At 41.8% G+C, this 23462-nt stretch overlaps 1 protein-coding gene across 1 annotated transcript in view; it reads left to right on the top strand.

Moving 5' to 3' along the window:
• LOC124553736 (mucin-19) overlaps window positions 1-23462 on the top strand; it is a 136537-nt gene that overhangs the window by 6423 nt on the left and 106652 nt on the right. Inside the window, exons 2-4 of the mRNA XM_047127667.1 lie at window positions 3432-3689; window positions 8805-9006; window positions 13896-14032. Coding sequence (XP_046983623.1) covers window positions 3432-3689; window positions 8805-9006; window positions 13896-14032 — 597 coding nt within the window. The remainder of the gene's footprint in view (window positions 1-3431; window positions 3690-8804; window positions 9007-13895; window positions 14033-23462) is intronic.

Below are 23462 nucleotides of genomic sequence, written 5' to 3'. Positions count from 1 at the left end.
TTTTACTCAGTAATCATAAGTAAAGTACATCTTTGGCACTTATTGGGAATAGGATTGTTGGAAGGAGTCCACTCAAAGTGTTAGAAATATATTACGTGTCATGCACATATGGAAAAGTCTGTTGGTATAGCTGGATGTTCCGTCGATACTGGGGTCATTGAACATAAACAGCATTTCAGGCTTGGACAAGTGGAGAAATCGGATGCGGTGGAGCTTGTGCCGTGTGAGACTGACCACATAATTAATTCACTAAGACAGAGGTTCTTGCTGTGGAGAAGACTTGGGAATCCTGTTTGTTCAGGGAATCTATTGAAATCCGTAAATTTAGTGATGGTTTTGACAAGAAAATGGGAATCTCCAAGATAATTGAATCCTGGGAACAATGAACAACCATTGAAAGTAGCAGTGGAGGATCTGCAGTGATAATGACAAGGGAAATTCCCTATTATGAATGTTGCACAGAGATTACTCGGCCAAGGACTTGACTCCAGTCTACTACCAGCAACTGAGGGTGAATCTTTGAGAGTGGCAGTCACTTGTGCTGGTGAAACTTCAGAAAAATCATTAAACATTGTTGGTCAGCAAGTGGTACAACAGCTTAAAACACCTTCAAACTTTTTATTTGAACTTTCATTTTATAATGAAATAGTCGGGATAAGTATTAAAATTGTAGCGTAAATTGCGGTATGTGAAATGCATATAATTTCATAGTTAATCATTCCAATTTTTGGGTCGACAGAAGCGTCCGATCAAACGCGTTGGCTTTGACCCGTGACGTAAGGGTGTTGTCGTGTGTGACGTCATGATGGCGCGGAGTTTGGTTTGAGTGTGGCTGTCTCCAGTTCTGTTTTATCTTATTTTATTTACTTTTCTGATCTGTTTGTTCTATCTCGTGAGATTTTTTTTAAATTTAAAAATACTTATGACTTATTTTAATTATGTTTCCTCGAATTTCTGTTTTAGTTTATTATATTTATCTTTCTGATCTTTTCGTCCTATCCCGTGAGATTTTTTTTTTTTTTTAAAAAAAAAGACAAAAAACACTAATCAGCTACTGAAGCATCTTTATCTTCTATGGGTTGCAGGGGTTATGACCCCTGGGGAGACGGGTGGGTATTCATGCATGGCTGTCTTCACTTACACGTTGTAGCTACGCAAAGCGTCTAAATTTGTTTATATTTAGTTTGCCCCCCACCCAAAACACCCCATTTCCTGTGCTTGTCCCGTTAGTGTCATTAGGCTTCTTGTGGAAAGTGTGTGTGTGTGTTTGTTTTGGTTTCCGCCATATTTGTGACGTCATTGGTCAAAGCAGACGGGTGGGATCGGACGCTTCCGTATTTCCCAATTTTTGATTCTTTTGTAGCCTGTATTTTGTAACTTTTCAGTTAGCTTTTGTCGTTATTGTTTTTAACTGTTGTACAGAGTTAACCTAAATGATTCATTGGGTTTCAATACACTGTTTATTAACAAGTATACAACATGAAAATATAGATACTCACCAAGTTTCTGATAAATTATACAAATGTTCAACATGTCTGCTGTTGGTCTCCCAGCACACATCCAAACATTAATCCAATTTTGTCCGTACGTTCACTAGCATGTTTCCATTAATGTGTCTCACAGCAGCAGTGATGTGTTCTTGCAGTGTTGGTGACATTTGTCTTTACTTAATCTCACTGAATGAAATCATGTGGTGATCTGGAGAACACAGTAAGAAAGGAACATTGCCCAGACCAGTACACCCTATCTAGTGATACGGCAGTTCTCTTTGGACAAAGATGTGGAGAATTGTGCCAGAGTGAGGGCAGCCCCATTGTGTCGAAAGATGAAAGAAGTTGAGGCATCAGCTGTCAGTTGTGGCAACAACCACGGCTGCAACATATCCATGTACATTTTATCTGTCACTGCCTTCTCGACGGAAAAAAAGGGACCATACACCTATGTCTTGGATATGGCACACATGACGTACACTTTTAGCAAATCCCTTTCCAACTCCACATGGGTGTGTGCCAATTCGGAAATACGGAAGCGTCCGATCCCGCCCGTCTGCTTTGACCCATGACGTCACAAATATGGCGGAAACAAGAACAAACACACCCACACTTTCCACAAGAAGCCTAATGACACTAACGGGACAAGCGCGGGAAATGGGGTGTTTTGGGTGGGGGGCAAACGAAATATAAACAAATTTAGACGCCTTGCGTAGCTACAACTTGTGAGTGAAGACAGCCATGCATGAATACCCACCCACCTCCCCAGGGGTCGTAACCCCTGCAACCCATAGAAGATAAAGATGCTTCAGTAGCTGATTAGTGTTTTTTGTCTTTTTTAAAAAAAATCTCACGGGATAGAACGAACAGATCAGAAAGATAAATTTAATAAACTAAAACAGAAATTGGAGGAAACAGATAATTAAATAAGTAATAAGTGTTTTTAAATTTAAAAAAAAAAATCTCACGAGATAGAACGAACAGATCAGAAAAGTAAATAAAATAAGATAAAACAGAACTGGAGACAGCCACACTCAAACCAAACTCCGCGCCGTCATGACGTCACGCACGACAACACCCTTACGTCACGGGTCAAAGCCGACGCGTGGGATCGGACGCTTCTGTCGACCCACCAATTCAGTACCCCACACTCTCGCGATTGTGGTGATTCACATTTTCCAACAGATGAGAATTGCCTCATCACTGAATATCAGTGTCCTCACAAAGTCATCATAGTTTTCCATAGCTTTCTTCATTGAGTTACGAAACTCCAATCAGTGGGCATAATCATCTGGAGTCAGATATTGTAACAGTTGCAAATGGTAGGATTTGAATTGCAAGTGCTGCCGCAAAACATTTTCTGCGGAATGCCTAGTTCATGGCTTTCATGAATTGTTGATTTTTGTGGGCTGTGCACAGAGCTCTCTAGTACACTCTCCACGATCTGCTGTGAGACCTGCAGTCACCTTGTCCTTTTCCCTTCACACAGGTAACCACATCACAAAACAGGCAAAACCAGTGAAAAAAGCTCTGGTGACCAGGTGCAACTTTACCGTATTTGCTGTGTAGGACACACACTAAACACTCGTAACTGACTCACATTTCGCACAGTCTGACACACAAAATCTCCTTTCCCACATTGTCACCATCATACAGAGTGGCGACACGGGCCTGCCGTATAGCGTGCACGTGAGCCACGAGGTGGCCTTCTAAAGTTTTTGAGTGGATCAAACATTCTGTTTCCTACCAGTCTCTGTGCTTCATTTGCCGGTCAATCGTCTCGAAACCCGAGGAACGATTTGGGATAACCTCGTATTTGATCTTTTTGTGTGCATCTTTGCACACAATTGCGTCCAGGTAGTCACTGTCGTAAAGTCGTGTGGCGTGTCCCGACCACTTTAGCTGCCACGTTTACAGTTACCTTATCTGTTGCACTCGCAGACTCTACGCGGATGTCAACAGCCCGGGCCTGGCCGAGCGCTCCGTGTACTACTCCCGAATGGGCGGTGCCAGTCCCGGCATGTCGCCGGACGAGAATCGGCGCCCACTGTCACCGCCAGCCGTGACGCATCAGCCGCAGTACCGCACCGTTGGCCAGTTCCCCCTGGTCCGGCTGGGCCAGAAGGGTGCCGCCACGGCCTCCCTGCCACTGCTGACGGCCGCCGTCTCTCCCAAGGCACCGCGTGCACACTCCGTCAGGTGAGTTCTGGCGCTCTGAGAGGGTACTACCAGTTTTTTTCCTCTTTGTTTCTTTCTTTTTTTTTAAATTGTATTTATCATCTGATGTAAGGCCATCAGTTTTCCTCGATAACAATTTGTTCTGTGTTTTAAATAACAATGAGACAAGTATGGACGAAAATGTACAGTTTCACCATTTGTCAGGCTTGGGCCAACATTGCTAGACATGTTATTTTAATGTCCAGATAACCTACCAGCAGACAAAGCTCCACCACTCTTGTTATGAATCCCAGTGAATACCTTGCGAAAGGTCTCTGCCAATTTTCTTACTCCTCCACTTATAAACTCTGCTAGGGTGATCCCGTTCTGAAAGTCCAATGTGACCTCGAATCCCTGCTGGGTCCTTCTCAGAACCTCTCCCTGAATCTAGTTCCATCCAACACGCCCACCTACGTGCTCCCCAAAAGCCACAAACCCAACAATCACAGGTGCCCCAATTGTGGCCGGTTATTGTGCACCCAGTGAAAGAATTTCGGCCCTCACTGACAAAGACCTCCAACCGATTGCCCAAAATCTAGCCTCCCCATGTCAATAAAATCTACCACTTCTTTCACCGACTATCCACCGTCCTCACCGCTTTACCTCCTGGATCTGTACTTGTTACTTTTGATGCTACTTTCCTGTAGATCAACATCCCTCTTGCCTGTGACCATGCTGCTACTGAATGTTACCTCTCGCCAGACCCTCAGACAAGATGGATATAGACTGCTCGGGCAAAAAGTCAGTGGCAGCAGGTGACCCTGAGGTGTAAACTGCCTCTCCAAACCCATTACCTCATTCCTCATACACACCACTAACATTATCCTCACACACATCTACATCTCCTTTGAAGGGAAGGTATAGAAATGGCGGTGGGCACCTGCGTGCCACCCTCCGATGCCACTCTGTTTATGGACCATCCGAAGGAAACCTTGCTAGCCTCCCAAGCTTTCAGCCAAAGCCGTCATCAGAAAGAAAAAACGCACACACATTAGCACAAGTAAGCGCACCTCACACACACGACTGGTATCCCCGGTCAAAGAGGCCGAATATAGCAGTGATGTGTGGGAGGTGTGCTTGCTTGTGTAAATATTTGTACATTTTCTTATTTTTGAAGAAGGCTTTGGCTGAAAGCTTCTATGTAACAGTCTTTTCATCATTCCTGTCTCTAACCCAATTGGTCCTCTTTACAACGAGTGCCACCTGTAAGCTGTTGTTATATATGTTTATAGTGGGAAATTTTAGCACAGTAGCTGATGGCGCAAACAGAATTTTGATCAAATTTGTGTAAAAGAACTGACGATCACAGGTGGTCCGTATGTGACGTCAGTGGGCAGGTTTTTTGTGAGTGAAGGTGCCGAGACTGCGAGAAGGGCGACAGTTTTTCTGGAGGTGGTGATAGAGACCTTAAAAGTTGAGCATCTAAGTCTCGCAGGATGTTTTGTCAGCAGTAGGGCAGTCAGTTGGTATTGAATTGGTGATTCAGTATGATCTGAGTTGGGAAAAGTTGCACGAGTGGTGGTCCAGTCGCACCAGTATGTGTTAGACATATTTTGCGCCCTTTAGGACTTAGAAATATTTTGCCAATGTTTGGAATTTGATTATTTTGCACAGTGTGTCACAGCTGGCTGATTGATTGGCATTTAGGACAGTGAATCATTGTTGATTAGTCAGTTTATTGGTGAGGACATATCAGTGAATTTACAGCTGTGAATACAGTCTGTCATCGACAGATGAATAAAATATTAAGTGAACTTCCCTCCCCCCCCCCCCCCTTTCTCTCTCTCTCTCTCTCTCTCTCTCTCTCTCTCTCTCTCTCTCTCTCTCTCACACACACACACACACACACACACACACGCACGCACGCCCGCCCTCTCCCTTTCTTTATCTCCCACTCCATCCCTTTCTTTTGCTCTCCTCCCTCTCCCTGAGGTAGTGGACATCCATCACATCCCAATACTCCATGCGCTCCGTCTCCCATCTGTGTCAACTGCGGAGGAAATAACTGTCTGCAATGTATATCTTCCTCCAGATGGTGCAGTACTGCTGAATGCATTAGCTGCACTGATTGATCAACTCCCTAAACCTTTCCTACTTTTGGGAGATTTTAACGCCCCCCCCCCCCCCCCCTCCCACCCCTTGTGGAGTGACACCGTGCTTACTGGCCAAGGCAAAGATGTCGAAACTTTACTGTCTCACAAGGGGAGGCCGCCAATTGTGAAATTCAGATTCGATTCATACTGCGCATAATAAAAGCTCATGGCCAAAGGTGTAATGTGCCAAAGCACCAAGATGCACTTCTCAGCCATTGTCGAGAAAATCGACAGTTAAAAGAAAGCATTGCGCGAAATACTCTACGATTAATAATTTTCTACAGCGTCGTGGCGCAGCGGTGTGCGCTCGGGTTCGTAATCCGAAGGTCGCCAGATCGAATCTCGCGCCATGCATCTTTTTTTTATTATTAGTTTTTTGTAATTCAAATATAATAGAGGGAAACATTCCACGTAGGAAATATATATCTAAAATCAAAGATGATGTGACTTACCAAATGAAAGTGCTGGCAGGTCGACAGACACACAAACAAACACAAACATACACGCAAAATTCAAGCTTTCGCAACAAACTGTTGCCTCATCAGGAAAGAGGGAAGGAGAGGGAAAGACGAAAGGATGTGGGTTTTAAGGGAGAGGGTAAGGAGTCATTCCAATCCCGGGAGTGGAAAGACTTACCTTAGGGGGAAAAAAGGACGGGTATATACTCGCACACACACACACACACACACACACACACACACACACACACACACATATACAGACACAAGCCCAAACTCTTTGTCTTTAAATATGTTTTTGGCCGCTAAGGTGTCGTGCACTTCCGTCGGTGTCATACCACTCGTTCGTAACCAGAACTGCACCTTTACGATGATCCACTCACTGTAGTGGAGACATACCGATTCTTAGCACTGGTTTTCAATGCCCGATTGACGTGGCTACCTCACCTTCGTCAGCTTAAGCGGAAGTGCTGGCAGCACCTCAGTGCTCTCCACTGGCTGAGCAACACCAACTGGGATACAGATCGCTCTACTCCGCTGCAGCTCTGCAAAGCCCTTGTTTAATCTCACCTTGACTATGGAAGTCTGGTTTACGGTTTGGCAGCGCCCTCAGCATTGCGTGTACTCGACCCAGTACACCACTGTGGCATTTGCCTAGTGTCGGGAGCTTTGAGGACGAGTCCGTCGGTCAGCGTCCTTGTGGAGGCCGCAGTCCCTCCATTGCAGATCCGATGTGCACAACTGCTCACCAGTTACGTCGAACACATTCGTAGTTCTCACGAACATCCAACTTACCGTCTCCTTTTTCCACCTACTGCAGTTCATCTCCCGCTTCGGCGGCCCAGGTCAGAGCTAAGGACTGCGGTTCACGTCTGAACTGGAGTCCTTCCCTGTACCACCTCCCATCCAGGTCCGTCTGCATACACCTCCACGGTGTACACCTGGGACACAGATTCGTCTGGACCTTTCGCACGACCCTAATGACCCAGTTATTCCTGCCACTCTCCGCTTTCACTTCCTCTCTATTCTTGACGTGTTCCGCAGCACTGAAGGGGTTTACACTGACAGCTCGATGCCTGACGGTCACGTCGGCTTCACTTATGTCCACAGAGGCCATTTTGAACAGCATTCCTTGCCCGACGGCTGCAGTGTATTCACTGCAGAGCTGGTGGCCATCTCTCGTGCCCTTCAGTATATCCGTTCGTGCCCCGGGGAATCGTGTGTTCTGTGTACTGACTCCTCGAGTAGCCTGCAAGCTACCGACCAGTGCTAGCTTGCCATTCTCGGGTAGCGTCCGTCTAGGAATCCGTCTACGCCCCGGACCGGTCCCGTCGTTCACCGGTCTTTGTGTGGACCCCAGGACACGTCAGCATTCCAGGCGACGAACTTGCCAACAGGCTGGCCAAACGGGCTATGAGGAAACCGCTTCTGGAGATGAGCATCTCTGAACCTGACCTGCATTCTGACTTAGGCCGTAGGGTTTTTCGGCTTTGGGAGATGGAGTGGCATAAAGTACACACGACAAACTGCATGTCTTTAATGAGACAATGAATGTGTCGAAGTATTCCTTGCGAGCCTCTCGCAGGGAATCGGCTGTCCTCTGCCGGCTCCACATTGACCACACTCGGGCGACCCACGATTACCACCTGTGCCGTGGAGACCCACCCGAGTGTCGGTGCGGCACCCGGTTGACAGTGGCCCGTATTCTGGTGCACTGTCCCACTTTGACTGCCCAGTGACAAAATCTTGGGTTACCGGGCTCGTTGCCGCTAATTTTATCTGACAATGCCTTATCGGCTGATTTAGTTTTACATTTTATTCGTGACGGTGGGTTTTATCATTTGATCTAAGTTCTAGCACATGTCCTTTGTCCCTCTGTGTCCCCCACCCTAGTGCTTCTATGGTGGAGGTTTGAATGTGCTACAGAGTGGCTGGCTTCTCCTTTTTTATTCTCACATCAGCCAGCCATGGTAATCTGCTTTGTTGTTTTAATCTCTTCATCCCATTTCTTGCATTTTTGTCCATTTACATGTTTGTTGCCCTTCATCATTCGTGTGATTTTTTTTCCTTTCATTCCGTTTTGAGTTGTCAGTCACGTTTGTTTTATTCTCGAATTTGTGGCATTGTTTTATTCGGAACGAGAGACTGGTGACCTCGTAGTTTGGTTACTTTCCCCCCCTATTTAATACGACGGACCGTCCTCCCCCCTCCCTCCCCCTCTCTTCCCCCCACTCCCACACACCTCTCCTGTCACCGAGCGAGGTGGCGCAGTGGTTAGACACTGGACTCGCATTCGGGAGGACGACGGTTCAATCCCGCGTCCGGCCATCCTGATTTAGGTTTTCCGTGATTTCCCTAAATCGCTCCAGGCAAATGCCGGGATGGTTCCTTTCAAAGGGCACGGCCGACTTCCTTCCCCGTCCCTCCCTAATCCTATGAGACCGATGACCTCGCTGTCTGGTCTCCTTCCCCGAAACAACCAACCAACCAACACCTCTCCTGTCACACGGGATTGTGTCGCATACTCACTGGCGTTTCTGCTGCAGCATGAACGTGAAGCCAGTTCTGGTGGAGGGTCCGGCTCCGGCCCCCCTGACGCCGGCAGCTGGGAAGGCGCTCTCTGCGAGGGTGGCCGGGGTGTCTTCCCCGGGGTTGTCCGGCGTCGACAGGTCCGACCCCCACGACATATCTGCCAAGTCTGTCATCGAAGCTCTCAAGGAAATATCGCGCAAGAGGATTCGCTCCCAGGTGAGAATGTGGTCCTGCTGTAATCAGTTCATCTGTATAGTTCTTTGTGTGTGTGTGTGTGTGTGTGTGTGTGTGTGTGTGTGTGTGCAGAAACTCTACAAAACTACATAAATTTCTCTTTTGTAGTTACAAGTTTCGTAACTAGTAATTTGATTCCTTTGGGTTTTTTTTTTTTTTGTTTTTTTTTTATATTTTCTCCTTAGCAGCCTGTTCATATCAAGATTCTGTTTAGAGAACAGTATACCATTTGAAGGTTAATTATTCACATTTGTAGAACAAGAATTTGTAGTCAGTTGAAGTGGGAAATGACTATTGTTCGATTGTGATACACTGAGTCAGGTGGCAGCTGTGAATAACACTTGTATTCGATATATTTAGTATTTTTAATTTCGACGGCAAATGCAGTGACAATGTCACGGTCACGAGAGAGAGTTATTGAAAACTTTTGGAGCATAAACACTGAATTATCTAATACTATTTCTCCAGTAAATCTTCTCCCAGTTGCACGCTACATCGATTGACTGTACTGTGACTGTGCACAATCCAGTATCGGGACAGGAGGACTGTGTCTGCTGTCGAAGCTTGCATTGTCATTACTATAATGTGTACAATAAATTTACATATAAAGAGATGAGGATACTTTTTCTAGCACAGCATTTTCTGAATTGCACCATACATACATGGCTTTGGTGCTGATTAAATCGTAACTTTGTACTTTTCCTGTTAGCTTCAGTTACTATTCATTTCCTGCACGGATTTCTCGAAAGACTCTCCTGTTACTCATGTATGTTGCTGATATGTGACCAACATCATCTCTAAAACTTATTTTTGTTGACGATGGGGCACTAGCTACATGTCACAATAAATTAAGAAAATGGAGGATGACGATTTATTAGCAATCTGTAACTATTTCTGTAAGTGTTCAGGCCAGTTCAACTAAGACGGTGGTTTCGTACTATCACCCGAACAAAGATGGCTATTCGTAACCACGTCATATATCTCCAACACAAGTATGAAGACAACAAGCACTTCTTAGAGAATTTAGAAAAATTCACAACAAATCACGTGTTTCTCTTCCATTCATTCTTTGATTACATAAATATTAAATGACTCTCCTCTAGAAAATCACCATTTGTGGAAGCTGCAGACTTAGAAAATGTCAACTTTTATATTGTGCTTTACTGTATGACCTCGGGAAATTCTGATGTATCTCTGAAAAACCAACTGGCTTTGACCTCGAGAGAAAATCCTGGCTGATTCTAAACTGAATTAGAACCAACTGCAGCAAATGTGCGGACATTATTGTAAAAATGTAAACTAAACACATTTCCAAAGTGTAACTGTATAGAAGATAATCTAACATATAATGCATACATTATCACTAAGAGCCTACACAAGACAAATTGAAAACTTCAAGAGTACAACTGATAGTCTAATTAACTCTATTTGTAACCTGGATATTTCTTTATGAATGCTACTCTTAGTTTACGTCCGTTAATGTGATTTGTAATTATGCTGTATGATAAATAAGAAATAATTCTTATAATACAGTGGAGCTCTTAATGTGGATCCCATCTTTTTGCGATGACTGTCTGTCATTTAAAATGCGCTGTAGAGCTCTGAATCCACAGGGACCTAAGACTGTCCTACAGAAGTGACCGACAGAGCGCGACAGCTTTATGTGACTAATTACCACTGTAGGTGTAGCTACAGAAGTGCCCTAGGTGAGCGAAGACCGTGGCACTGCCTGTCCTTGGCTACAACTTGTGACATTCAAATTCAAATATGTTTGAATCTTAACACTGCAGCATGTGCAAAAGTGAGAGTGTGACATCTACGTCTTCATAGCTAAGCGTTAGAGCGGAAGCATCGGCTGCTATGAAGTAATTATCATCCGATTTTCAGAAAAGTATTATGTGAAAAGATTTGATCCTTGTGCATCTTACAGCTTAATATCTTTCCTCGGTGAAGGGCTGAATTTATTTTCATTGTTAGTCATAGTTACTGTGCTGCATGAATCTAAGTAAATGACTGCTTGAAATTTTTAAGAGTTTGCAGAGGTGAAATCACATTGCATATACTTTCTGTATGTTTCAAACTTAGGACATGCATTATTGCTTATGAAATGTAGCCAACATATTAAAATTGTATGCAAAGTTGAGAGTGGAAAGATCTCTCCTTTTGTTCCCGAGGTATTGGTTGTTATGTCCATGGAAGGTCATTTCACACGAATCCTGTCCTGCCCGTCGGCATTCAAGTGGTTATAAAAGTCATCATATTCCATAAACGGTTCAAGATATCACATGGAGGTTTTTTGGAAATGATAGCACACAAAAAGGATGTACTTTGTCATACTCGTATGATTAACACTTGATATATTTTTGTCAAGTGTTTGAGCAGTGCAAGGACAAGACTTCCTATAAATTACACAATCAGTTTTTGTCCGAATTTTTATAGCCAACCAAGAGTAAGAAATCTGCAAATGGGATGTCAAAGCGACCACCTTGAGGTCTAGTTCTGCACAAAAATATTTAATTACTTGAAAGTAATCAGGGTAATTAAGGGAAACCCAATCACTGGTTTGAAGAAAAATTGAAATATTTTACAAACAGCTGCTGCTATTTAAATGAAGTGTCAAAAAGTTCATATGTTCAATGTCTAGCTAGCCTGCTCATAAAGAGATGCACTTGTACAATATTTAACTGTCAAAAAGGCTTCTTTCAAATCAAGTACTGAAATTAAGTACTAAATTTAGAAATTTCAAGAACAGAAGATGCCAAGAAAGCAAGTGAGGTCTCAGTAGGAATAAAACTTGAAAATAAAAAAAATGGAAGAAATTGATCAAATATTTGTGAAATGTTTTGCCTAAATGAAATAAAATAGAACGGAGAAACATTTTATGTGCTTTTAAATGATGCTGGAAATTATGTACAGAAAATTAGTTTCACTAATATGCTTTATATCTCACCTCCAGATAGATCAGTTCACAAAACACTTGACTTTCTTTTCACAAAATTTTGTATGCTTTACATGTGAAGACTATTCATATTAATAGAAATGCGTGGCATTAACATTGATGGCCAATGAATAATTTTCCCAGCATTCTAATACCAGTAAAATTCATGGTTGTTCATTATGTTTCATTAGGAATTTAATGCATGTGATATACAGGGATAGGTGTATACACACTTAGAGATCAAGTACTTTGGCAAGATCTTAAAAATATACTTTGAGATGCCGTGTAAACAATATAGATAAAACTTCATACACGGAATTGGTGACAGGATTGCAGCTGAGTCAGTTAAAATATAAGAAACAGCCAGGACCGAACTCGGGACCAAACGATCTCAATTAGTAGCCAAAGACACTATTGTTACACCATGGACACCACCTAAGGAGCAGCACTCATTCTTCTGTATTTACAGTAGTCGGTCGTTCTTCTGGGCTTATCAGCTATTGGAAGTTCTTGATCATTTAAGAAACATTTACCATTAATTTATTCATGAGATAGTCTATGTCTCGCTGTTCATCCACATATATTCTTCCCTTCGTAAATCCCCCCCCCCCCCCCTCTCTCTCTCTCTCTCTCTCTCTCTCTCTCTCTCTCTCTCTCTCTCTCTCTCTCTCTCCCCCCCCCCCCTCTCCCCCTCTCCCTCTCTCACCCCCCCCCTCCCTCTCCCTCTCCCCACCCCCTCCCTCCCCCTTCTGAAATTGAATGGAAGTGAACTTGTGGATGCAAGTGAGGATTGCTAAAGGAACAGTAACATAAGAGTGGTGGTGGAAAAGAGGAATTCCGTTTCACCCGCAATACATGTCTTCTGGTTGGAAAAATAGTTTTCAGAATGACTTGAGTAGTAGTTATTATCATTAGGAATAGCTTAACCTGTGAATCTAAGCTGACCCTGTATTTCTCAAATCATGAATTTCGGAAAAAACGCATAATATTATATGGTAAATATGGTAGTAGTTCAAGCCTGAAACTTGCAGAGCTACTCAAAAAGAACTTAAATAATTCATATATACCTACAGACTTGTTTCGTGTACCAAATTCAGTTGTGTGGATTGCTGCGATTGAAAGAATTCATTTGGTGGAACCAGAAGATGGTAGGCAAGTAAATGTCATCACTGAAGCATTTTAGGTTCCCACTATCAGCACTGAAGATAAAACTAGGGAGATATGAGTGCACACAGAGGCTTACCAGCCATTGTTCTGGTACTCAAAGTACCCTCTGCCACAGACCATTATGTAGCTTACAGAGTGTAGATGTAGGTGTAGAAGCCAACGTCCCCCATCCGTCAGTGAGAACTTGCATCTTTGTATAATTTTTTTGAACGTTGTTTTGAAAGTTTGGTTTTTTGGCGAACTTTTTAAAAATACTTTTGACTTTTTAATTATTTAAGTTTTTTAGCTTGATGTTATATAAAAATGCTTATAGCTCATTGTTCCTTTAATCTTAATTGCCGGTATCTGATGAAGGCAGCGCCTGAGACAACTTAATAAATAAAGAAATTTATTAAGTAATCTAGATGATTGTATTCACAAAATATTAACAGTGTTCATGGACGCGTGTAGGAAATTTATTTACTTCATTGATATATTATGTATAGACTGCGTAAAAAATTATATATATTTTTTTGTTTTGTTTTATCTATTGAAGCAGTCCACTGTTCTAAAGTTTTGAGGCAGTTTATAGGTTTTTATGTTTATTTTGATTAGTAAATACTGATGTGAATCTGTAAGAGTCACAAAGTTGACGTAGATTTGGTTTCAAAGTATCTGAACACTTTTCACAGGTACTCTAAATGTTTGAAGTGATCTTGCAGCTCAAATAATTATAATTAGAGGAGTATGTACACGGTTTTTAACCAATGCATTATTAAATTTTCAGTGTCTGACTCCGAATGAAGTTCCAGACGACGAGTCGGCCAAACGCCAGCGTAGAAATGTGTCCTCGGACTCTGGTCGTGCAGACGATTCTGAAGTTGCAGAGAGCTCTGCCGGCCTTCTCTCCCCTTCGACATACCAGTGAGTACACAAGTGTGGAAGTCTCGGTTTCCCATTGTGTCACAATCTTTCTTTTTTATTCTGACTAAAAGTATGGTATCAGTCTGTCGTGCTAATTTTGTGATGCCAAACTTTTTAACAGTCTGAAAGTAACCAGCATTACGTATAATTTAAGGAGTAGAAGTGACAACTCACGGCACAATTGAGGCACGTGTAAACAAGACTGAGAATGTTACTAGCTTTCAGAAGAATTTTTCTGTAAACGTACAGTCCCCAAACATCTTACGTAGCCGTATTCATCCAGCTTAGCACAATATAATATGTTTTTGAGAAGATAATGGCAAATGATAACAGATCATAGAGGACTTCATATGTCAGGGTTGCAATGCCATTTCAGGAACAGACAGATTTTCGGTGAGCTGTTATACAATTATAGCCATTTTTCTACCCATTCTCCCATTTACTAATTTGTAGATTGACAGGAATACAAAAAGCATTTCCCACTTTCCATCTCTCGTTCATAATTTGCATACATTTAACTTGAAATTATAAGCGAGCATTAATATCCAACTCGATGCTGCCACGCGGTCTCTGACAAATGTGTTTAATAAATGCTCAATTGACTGTAGGAAAAATCTATACGAGGTGTTTCCTACGAAGAGATAATCGCAGTGGCACGTACAATAGCCGCTTGTCATTTTTCGTGGCATCAAAACTTGGGAACAGTTGATGAAATTGTACTCGATAGAATCCAGGGCTGAGGCTGTTCAGAAATTTCACTTAAAGGATTTCTTCCCATACTTAAAGTGGAAAAAGCCTCCAGAACAATCTCTACTGACACTGGCTCTATAAGGGGTACTCAAATGAATATCGAATACCTGGCACAACGGATCATGGGAATGGTTCCATTCAAAAGTAATCGGCACACTCCTTAAGTTAGTTATACCACTGGGGACGTGACAATCAGTTCTTGTTTGTAGAATGCAGTTGGCTGCTGACAGATCCACCATGAAACCCACTCTTGCACTTCCTTGTCCGACTGAAACAGACATCCATACGTATTTCTTCAGGTTGCCAAAGAAGTGAAAATCATTCGGTGAAATATCTGGACTCTAAGAAGGATGTCGGAGTGTTTCCCAACCAAATCACTGAAGTGCAGCTTTCAAATGATTGGTAGTGTGGAGACAGACATTATCAGGCAGTGGGTTGATTTTGCCCAACATCATTCCTATGGCATGTCGCTTCCTATGGCATGTCGCAGTTTCTGCAAAGTGTCTTCATAGTGCTGTGCATTGACTGCGGTTCCAGACAAGGAAGTGCAAGAGAGGGTGCAATTGTGGATCTGTCAGTGGCTGACCATGTTCTATGAAACGTGAATTGATTGTCCCATCAAGCTGGATGTGGTAGTACATGATATTAGCATGGTGTGTGTGTGGGGGGGGGGGGGGGGGAGGATGTGGCAATATTTTTTATTTTTATTAATTTTTTTCAGTGTGTTCATTTTTCCTTCACTGGACTGCCATTTTTTCCCAGAAGTGATGCCAAGTTACTCTTATTACATCTATACTTCTTGGAACTTACTAGGAGACAACCTAGCAATTGGAGTTCAGTAATTTATTGTATTTATGATGAGTGAAATTCAGAACGCAGTTATCGGTTTTCCAAAACAGATTGATGCAACTATCAAAAACAGTAGAGAAAATTTACTTTTGAGATCTCCAAGGAACTTAATTTCACCAAAATTAAGCAATTTTCGTGCCAGGCCATGTGTCTGACTCAGTAGCGCTGGTAAATGGTTTGAATCTCACTGAACCACATGACCTGTCATGAAAATTGCCTTAATTTTAGTGAATTAAAGTGCCTCGAAAATCTTAAAAGTTAATTTACTCGAGAATTTTTGAGAGTTGTATTTAACTGTGTTGAGCAATTGATATTTGGTTCCCAATCTTCACATCATAAATATAAAAAATTACAAATATTCAGTTGCTGAAATGGTCTCCTGTTCAGGTCTGTTTGACATTTATTATAAGAGGGGGATCTGAAAATGCAGCACATAGCATCTATTTTTGGCGGAATTAGTGTATCTTCTGTTTGGTCTCCATCGTTTGTGTCGAAATGAAGATTTACTTTTGGGAAAGTTAGTGCACATGTACGCAAATGATTAGACATATAAATTTAAAAGATTGCCACACTATGTGTCTGAAGACACAATTCCAATATCTATTTTTAGGTGTGTTTAAACTTTCAACAAACGATTGCTTCTGCTGAGAAGCAGCAGAATTTTCTTGGCGACTAACAGAGTGCTTATTTGATTTAAGGTCTCTCTCTCTCTCTCTCTCTCTCTCTCTCTCTCTCTCTCTCTCTCTCTCTCTCTCTCTCTCTCTCTCACCCCCTCCCCTCTCAACCTCCTCCCTCCTCAAACAATGGAAATTCTGGGATGGAATAAGAATAATGACAATATTATGAAAAGCTTAGATTGTTACTCACTGCGTAGTGGAAATGCTGAGTCGCAGACAGGCACAATCAGAAGACTGTTAGGCAAGTAAACTTTCAAACAAAAAGCCTTCTTCTGAATTAGAAAACACACACACACACACACACACACACATACACACACACACACACACAAAACATTCACGCAAACACAGCTCACGTGACCACTTTGTCTGGCTGCCGAAGACAGACATATTGTTGGTCTGCAAGAGCAGAGATTCTGTCAGTGGGGGCATAGCAGCCAGCCACAATGGGGCGTCCTAGGTGGTTGTGTTTGTGGACTTTAGGAACCCTGTAGAAAACACAAGTGTGGGGAGCGGTAGGGTTTTGGGATCGGTGTAAGGATTTCAGGAGAGACTGGAGATCCTGCTGGACTGGTAGGATTATAAGTTTGGGATCAGTTTGTAGGTGGTGGATTGCGGTTCTTTTTGCAGATACAGTGAAACCTCACTTTTACACTTTTCAAGGGACTTTAAAAACTGGTGTAAAATGTGGGAAATAACGTTTTAAACTGTGAAAGTTACAAATAGGATACCCCCTTGCATTTTCGACGTTGTTTATATGTACATAAAAGGCATCAAAAGACTTGTCAGGGACTTGTTTATTATGTAATAAAGGTTTATTATCTACTAAAAACCACTGGTGTAACTGGAACTGATAATTGTGGGAAGTAGGAATGTTTGACTCAGTTTCATACGTCATAATCTATGTTTTTTAACACCTGCAGCTTCCATTCATTATTTAAATAATGAAATATTGCACTAGTTATGTATTTTTTCATTCTTGGCATGACTTGTTTCGAGAATTTTTTCTCGTTATTAAGTGCACATATGTACATAAGTATTTTGTGTGGTGTTGGAGTTTGTGTTATTCTGGGTCTCTTGCACTGTAGTCGCCTTTTTGAGGTTATCGGGTACTGTACCTCCTCAGTTATGTGGAAAACCATGCGCCCCCCCCCCCCCCCCCCCCCCCCCCCCACACACACACACACACACACACACACACACACACACACACACACACATTGCTTTTTGTGTAACATCACAAAAAATACATATGTAAATACTTCACCTGGCAATGAGTATGAAATGAAATGATCTATGGCATTTATTGGCCAGGATATCTCCTTTGGGGTTCGGCCACTGTATTGCAAGTCTTTTTGGTTGACGCCACTTCGGCGATTTGCGTGTTCTTGAAACACATTTTGCTCAGCATGAAAACAAATTCGTAGCTGGCGTTGTATTTAAACTAAACATTTGAGCAATGCAAAGTTAATTATGATGTCAACCAGTGCTACAAGTGGCCAAAAGCCGAAACACACTAAATATGGTTCGACAAATGTATCACGGTGATCAAAACAATCACGAAACTGCGTTTGTGCTGTAGAGACAGTTTGGAAATGGTTGTGATTGGTCACGATATGTTTATTCAATCGAACCAAGTTACTCCCATCAGACACAGTGCCAAGTAGAGCTTGGCAGCAGCGGGAGGTACGGCACGAATTGTTCAAACTTTTAGATGTTTACCAGTTCAAATCTGCTGAGTAGAGTGCCCTTTCGTCAAGAGACACTACCATTTAATATTTGTAAACACTACTGAATGGTCAGCATCATTTTTTTTCTCCACTAACATTTTTTATAATGTGTAAGTTGCTGGAAAATTACAAATGTGTTGACGCAAAATCACGTGCAAATCAATGTGTGGACATAGGAAATTTGACGGGAATGATAAAAAATGTCATAAACAGTGGGAAAATGTTAATTCTGGGAACGTAAAAGTGGGATTATACTGTATAAGGTTAACTTGCATGGTGAGGGATTTGATGAATGATGGTGAGGTTAAGAAATTCTGAAAAGTTAACAGGAAGTGATTTGGAGGCTGTGTGAGTGTATCATGGTTGGATGGAGGAGTAAACGGAGTCAGATAGTGTTCAGCATTGGTCTTCGGTTGAGTCTGATCAGTACGGCTGCTGGCAAAGAAGTGTTTTCGTTGGAGGCACCGGCAGAAGAAGAAAAGTTCTTTAACAATTCCTGCATGATTGAATTTGGGATAAGGCCTTTGGAAAGGACTGATACTTCTGTGGGGCTAGTGCCTTTGGAGGAATAACTGTGTTTTGGGTCCGTTTTGGTTCTGGATTGTGTACGGTGGTGGGAAGGAGTTTTTGAGGGTGGGGCAAATGTAGCAGGTCAAGACAGGTTTGTCAGCTATGTGGGGTTGGAGATTGCAGTAGCCCAAGGCGGGAATAGGAAGTGAACAGGTTGGAGAGTTTTTTGAGGTGGCCTTGTGCATGCTGCTCTAGTTCTTGGAGGGCAACCATTTCAGTGTGTCAGATAGGATTCAGGAATTTGGGATTGCACAGCAGGAGCATTTTACAATTGGAGAAGGGATAGTGCAAGGACGTTAGGGCCTGATTTACATGGTTTTGCAATCTGGCTTTAACAACCAGAGACAGTGGTCAGTTGTGTGCGAGTTGCATTTGTCCGCACGTGTGTGTGTGTGTGTGTGTGTGTGTGTGTGTGTGTGTTATCTAATTCAGAAGGAGGCTTTTTGGCTGAAAGCTTACTTATTTAGCAGTCTCATTGTTGTGCATGCCTGCGACTTAGCAATCTATCCTTTTCGTAATATTAACAATGTAGGAAAAGACACATTGCTACTTATTGTAAAGGAGACACGTCAAGCTTCGGACAGGCACAATTAAAAGACTGACATATTGCTTTCGGCCAAAGCCTTTGTCAGTAAAACTCACACACACACACACACACACACACACACACACACACACGCGCGCGCGCGCAAAAGCACACCTCATGCACACGACTGCCAACTCTAGCATTTTGGCCCAGAGTGACAACTTTTTCATAATATCGTCATTTTTGCCTGCTGAGTTTGATAATTTCAAAATCTGAAGAACAGTGATTTCGAATCTGTAGCTTATGAGTCTTGATAATCATACTTCAGAGCCTTTTTGTGGTCATTCCTAGCTGTGCCACACATTCTTGACAGTCGTAGAGATAGTACCGACAAGGTACTTAAAGTAGAAATAGAGCCAAAATATAACTCCATTTGTCACAGGAAGACTCTTGGTTTTGTCAAAAGATGTTAACCAGTTTTGTTTCCACTTGCTATAGTGCAGAAACTACAACCAGTAGTGAGTGCAGTGTGACAGGCAGCAGCAAGAATAATCAAATGATAACTTCAGTCGCCAGGCATTGTGAAGTGATGTGAAAGCAGAACTGTCATAATGGTCATATGGATGACAAATCCCTTATGGTGTCATGAGAGTCACACTCTAGTCCCATGATGGTCTGGGATGAGTCTCTTCACTCAATTCAAAATAAGAAAATTGCCAGCTATGCGTAACACAGAGCATAAAGCATTTGGTTAATGGCTATCACGCAATTGCTTGCTGAGCTTGGCAGTGCCGTAAGTTGGGTAGTTCTGGCCCTGACCTCTACCGGCATTGCACACAGTCACAGTTCTAAACATTCTGCACTTAAGCTGCCTAGTAAAAGTGTCACCAATTTCACATAATACCATCTGTAGCTACCAGGCAAACTTACACATTTTTTATGAAGAGGATAGTTGCTACCCACCACATAGCAGAGATGCTGAGTTGCAGATAGGCGAAACAAAGAGACTTTCAGAAAATGAGCTTTCAGCCAACAAGACCTTCATCGGAGACAGAACACACACACACACACACACACACACACACACACACACACACACACACGACAGCAGTCTCCATCCTGGATTTTCTGTTGTTAAACTTGCACATTTCTTTATTCTGAAATACTAGATCCCATGGTTGAGCTCGATGTTGCCATATATAGTGTGTATCTGATAGGACCAGTCAACCGCCCACTGTTTGACTTGGCACCAAAGTGAAGTGTAACTTACGTGTGCACTTACACATCACTGTTATTGTGGATAGCTGCAATCTTCATTTTCAAAAATCATTCTTGTACATATTCTCTTTCCAAGTTTCAGCAATTGTTGTGCAATACCAGGAACTGAAAACTGGTTAATTTTTGACATTCATGGGCAGAAAAAAAAAACTGTGTCGCTGAAAAAGTAGTTCATTTGGATACAATTTGTTATGAAATAACATTTATTACTTAAATTTGTGTTTTGAAATAAAACTCTCATTTATAAAATCAGTCAAAAATCCCGGATGGAATAATGACAGTATTGTGAAAAGGACAGTTGCTACTAACTGTATAGCGGAGATGCCGGGGTACAGATAGGCACAAGAAGAAGACTGTGTGTGTGTGTGTGTGTGTGTGTGTGTGTGTGTGTGTGTGTGTGTGTTTTCTTGGGTGAAAGCTTGCTTCATGACAATCTCTTTGATGTGCCTGTGCGTGACTCAGCATTTCCGCTATATGGTGAGTAGCAACTATCTGTTTCATATTATTGTCATAATTCCCAGACATGTTAATGTTTCAAGTCCCTAATTATAAGTTTGGTGTATACCGTCAGTGTGAAAATGATCTGTTTCTAGAGTTACTTTTAACATTACTGTTATTTGAAATCTGTTGTTTTTATTTTTAATCTCTTTCAGTTCCCTTCTTTTGGACAATTAGTAGTACTTTATTCCCAGGATGTGCACTCTGTATTGGTGTAGTAGTAAGACTGGATGTAAGAGGCAATGTTGTGTGGGTGCTTCTGATGGTATCTTACCTTGTGGAAAACTGTGGTGGCTGAGGCAAAGTGTGCTTGTGAAATGGGCTGTTGTGTTGGTTGTACTGTAATGTCGAAGAGACACCTTGAGAACATCACGTAAGTCACGTATTTTTCTTACTGGATACGTGTGCAGATATTTTATTAGTGTGTGTGTGTGTGTGTGTGTGTGTGTGTGTGTGTGTGTGTTACACACGCGCGCACGTGTTTTCCTCCTGATTAATGTCACTTAACCTAACCAGGTAGTTATTTGATTTTCAATCTAATGACTTACTGGTCCCAGACATAACAGAACTAAATTTTTAGAGAATAGTTTTTTTGTACAATATCTTTTATTCAAACTATGCATCAGAATAATGTTCAATCAGTAGATAGAAAACTGTAACCACATGGTAGAAAGTGCCATTTTGTGATTATGAGTTAGTTTTTGTCCATTTTCAAGGACTAAAACTAAAAAGGAAAGCATGAAAGTTCTGTACAACCGAAAAACACAGCTGCTTCTCTCTGTACTTAGTATAATATAAGTTTTGTTGCTTTGGGAAGTGATGTGTGTGCTCCCCCCCCCCCCCCCCCCCAAATGTCTCATTAATTTTAGTGCCTTTCTCTTTGATTTACCAAATTTGCAAGCTTTTTATTAGATCGTATATCATTGAACAGCAGAGGTAAGACATTTGATATTACATAATGTGTTTGTATGCTGTGAAGTAGCCTCAGTTATCTCTGTATCTGGAGTTACTTAATGAGGAGTCAGTGACGCATACTCCCATAATGCCTGCATGCTGATGTCATTAAAATTTTTGAAAAAGTGAATGAGAAGGTATAATGGAAGTTGTTGTTGTATCGTAAGATGGTCTGAATGCGCTTTTTTTACACGTCAAGTTCCATGGGACCAAATTAAGGAGCAAATCTCCACGTTCATGGAATGTGTCAGTACATGAAATTACAACATAAAAGTAATAACAGATAAAAATAAATGTTTATGAACTTGAATAAAGTCAGTCCATAAGTTTAAGTAAACACAATCAACAGTACAATAAGAATCAGCTTAATTTTTCAAGGAACTCTTCGACAGAATACAAGGAGTGATCCATGAGGAAACTCTTCAGTTTCGATTTGAAAGCACGTGGATTACTGCTAAGATTTTTGAATTCGAGTGGTAGCTTATTGAAAATGGATGCAGCAGTATGCAGCACACCTTTCTGCACAAGAGCTAAGGAAGTCCGATCCAAATGCAGGTTTGATTTCTGCCGAGTATTACCCGAGTGAAAGCTGCTTATTCTTGGGAATAAGCTAATATTGTTAACAAGAAATGACAATAAGGAATATATATATTGAGAGGCCAATGTCAAAATACCCAGACTCGTGAACAGGGGTCGACAAGAGGTTCGTGAACTTACACCACTTATTGCTCGAACAGCCCATTTCTGAGCCAAAAATGTCCTTTTAGAATGAGAAGAGTTACCCCAAAATATAATACCATATGACATAAGTGAATGAAAATAAGCAAAGTAGACTAATTTTCATGTCAAACAATCGCTCACTTCAGATTCCATTTGAATAGTAAAAATGGCAATATTAAGTCTCTGAACAAGATCCTGAACGTGGGCTTTCCACAACATTTTATCATCTGTCTGAACATCTAGAAATTTGAACTGTTTAGTTTCACTAATCATATGCCCGTTCTGTGAAATTAAAACATCAGGTTTAGTTGTGTTGTGTGTTAGAAACTGTAAACACTGAGTCTTACTGTGATTTAACGTTAGTTTATTTTCTACAAGCCACGTCATAAACTGCACTATCTGAAACCAAGCCAATGTTACACACAACATCCTTTACTACCAAGCTAGTGTCATCGGCACACAGATATATTTTAGAGTTACCCTTAATACTAGAGGGCATATCATTTATATAAATAAGGAACAGGAGTGGCCCCAACACTGATCCCTGGGGATCAGTTCAGTTGCATACGAGTAGTACCATCTCCCGCTTTTGGCCACATGAAGCCAGATGTTAACAGGAAAAATTTTGCTGGTGCGCCCGAGCTACCAGATTTGCGATTGCGCAGAGTGGTCTGAGTTGTATTGGGGAGTGGGGTAGTCTCCATGTGACCTATGTTTACGTTTAGTGATTTTGCTGTCTCCTCTTCGTGTACAGCTCCCACGTAAGATGAAGATAAAATGGATTTCTGTGGCTGGGAGCTGTCAAGTGAATTAAAGTACATTCACATAATTATGGGAAGCTGAAATATATAACTAGTCTCAGTTTTATGATTTTATTT

This window comes from Schistocerca americana, chromosome 11 (assembly GCF_021461395.2).
Source record: "Schistocerca americana isolate TAMUIC-IGC-003095 chromosome 11, iqSchAmer2.1, whole genome shotgun sequence".
Classification (NCBI taxonomy): domain Eukaryota; kingdom Metazoa; phylum Arthropoda; class Insecta; order Orthoptera; family Acrididae; genus Schistocerca; species Schistocerca americana.
Note: the sequence above shows the minus strand (reverse complement) of the source record. Positions and strands in the feature narration are given on the sequence as shown.